The sequence below is a fragment of the Electrophorus electricus genome, chromosome 16 (assembly GCF_041902795.1).
Source record: "Electrophorus electricus isolate QZ-2024a chromosome 16, ASM4190279v1, whole genome shotgun sequence".
NCBI classification, from domain to species: Eukaryota; Metazoa; Chordata; class Actinopteri; order Gymnotiformes; family Gymnotidae; genus Electrophorus; species Electrophorus electricus.
The window spans coordinates 1917501-1920000 of NC_137512.1; the positions used below are offsets into that span (position 1 = coordinate 1917501).

General features: G+C 48.9%; 1 protein-coding gene across 7 annotated transcripts in view; it reads right to left on the reverse strand.

Moving 5' to 3' along the window:
- gria1a (glutamate receptor, ionotropic, AMPA 1a) overlaps positions 1-2500 on the reverse strand; it is a 56340-nt gene that overhangs the window by 40522 nt on the left and 13318 nt on the right. For all 7 annotated transcript variants that reach the window (XR_014117409.1, XR_014117408.1, XM_027024067.3 and 4 more), the window contains exon 4: positions 1148-1332. Coding sequence is in view for 5 of the 7 variants with exons in the window: in XM_027024067.3 (XP_026879868.2) it covers positions 1148-1332 (185 nt within the window). In the remaining 2 variants the exon portion in view is untranslated. The remainder of the gene's footprint in view (positions 1-1147; positions 1333-2500) is intronic.

Genomic DNA, 2500 nt, shown 5'->3' on the forward strand with positions numbered 1-2500 from the left:
GCACCGCTGGAATGGAGCAGGAGACACACCCTCCTCAGACAGACCTCCACGAGGGGGAGAGACGCCCTCCTCAGACAGACCTCCACGAGTGGGATTCTGTCTTCAAAATATCTGAAAATAGCTGCTGACACTGATCGGTTGTGTAAGCACACAAAGAACTGTCCTCGGCTGATCTCACTAACGGATCCAATGAAAGGTACCAGCAGACGAAAAAAAGCTTGTTAGCCAATGGTGACACATTTACGTCAATGTGCAAACTGAGATGATGATTAATGTTGCTGGAAAATAAATAAATAAATACATAAATAAAATTCACATGTGAGACAAATGGCTTTTGTGGGTTTTGATTCGGCATGGGATGTATAGCCGAGAGTTCCGAATTATGACGGGAAAAGGATTCGGGACGGGACACTTCCTTCTTCTCCTCTGAGGTGATGGGGAATATTGTCCTGCCCTGGCTGGCTGCACATGTCATTGGTGTGTCATTAATCTCTGCACATCCTTCACAGTGTGAGGGAGGAAGAGGTGGGATGAGCTGCTAACCCCACACACTGGCCTACACTGAGCTGATAACCACACACACTGGCCCACACTGAGCTGATAACCACACACACTTACTCACACTGAGCTGATAACCACACACACTGGCTCACACTGAGCTGATAACCACACACACTTACTCACACTGAGCTGATAACCCCACACACTGGCCCACACTGAGGTGATAACCACACACACTGGCTCACACTGAGGTGATAACCACACACACTGGCTCACACTGAGCTGATAACCCCACACACTGGCCCATACTGAGCTGATAACCACACACACTGGCCCACACTGAGCTGATAACCACACACACTGGCTCACACTGAGCTGATAACCCCACACACTGGCCCACACTGAGCTGATAACCACTCACACTGGCTCACACTGAGCTGATAACCACACACACTGGCTCACACTGAGCACTCTGGGATGTATTTTAAGTCAGGGCTCGAGGCACATGGGCTGGCACTGCAATCCCAGCCGTCCAATTCAGACAGGCAGCGGACGTCACATGGGTCAGGTGTGTTCCCTGGAAAAACATCCTCGACTGCACAAGCCGGAATGTGGCGGCAATGGGAGCACACGTCTCCCTGGTTACCTTCTTCAGTATGGAGGTGAGGCGCTCTAGTTCGCAGTCGATGATGATTTGCCCTTCCTTCCGCTTGTCCAGGTCCTGAAAGACTTTGAGGAAGGATGCCTCTGTCATGGTCTCCACATTCACCGAGGTCACCAGCCAGTTCTGCTCTGCTGCCGTATCCAGAACCTTCTGCAGAACTGTCAGTCCTGTAACAGAAAAAAAGTTCTTTATAGAGACGTGCTCAGAGCGGTAAAACCCGGCATGGCATGTTGAAACACTGTCCTCCACATGAAAGACTCCACACATGTCCCAGATTATTACGTATATAATTACATACACCTAACTTTAAGGTGAATTTTATACATGTACAAATAAAGTCCAACTGGTGGCATGCACAACTGGTAAGCCAGCCGCTCTGCCACATCACTGGTTGGTGTCTGAGCACGGCTCACTTCTGCCCTAGTTGTATCTGTTTAGCTGACCATATTCACGCAGCAGCAAGTCTGACATGGTAGTGGCACAGTGCTGCCAGACACAAGTTTATCCGGAAGAGCGGAGAGGCCGGAGTTCTGTAGCAGCGTCTGTACATTCTGCCACCACGCAGACGTGAATGTCTAACTGGAATTCTGCACCACAGAGGATGCTATATGCACTCCAACTCTGGGGCCGGGGAGTGTATCTCATACTTGGACCTCCGTGTACTGGGAAGCCCTGGAGCTGCTTTGCTGCTTTTGCTGCTGGGAGTGATCAGGGGAGCGAGGGTGTGGATAATTAAACCCAGGCAGGAACCAGGGCCTGATTAGCCAGGCCATTGATTCTGACATGAGGTTTACGGGCACAGAGAGACGTCGTATTCAGCCAAACACAGACCAATCAGCTTGCCCTCCAGACTGGCCTCAGTGATTTCTCATTGCTATTCGCACCGTGTCCCAGTGATCAGACCACTGGCTGATTAGGCTCTGATTGCTGGGAGAGAAGAATGGGTCCATTAAACAAAATCTTTGATATTCGGTGTAAGGATGGCTGACGCTCTGACGTTGAGGCAGCCGTCTGTCCTCATTCCGTGTCCGGTCCTCTCCACGGCTCTTAGAATTGAGAGCGTGTGAAACAGAACTTGTGACTAACACATCCAGAAAGAAAACACTCAGCGCTCCAAGTAAGTGCTTTTATAATCTGCTTGTGCTGAGTGACACATTCAGAGCTGCACAATAAACTTCCTGTTGTCAAGGAATGACATTGTGCTTTATGACCATCCAGTTTTCTCTTAAATTTGCTTTTAAAACCAACCAATAACACTGAAAAACCAACTCATAATAACCCATAACAACCCATAACACTGAAAAAAACAACCAATAACACCCATAATACTGAAAA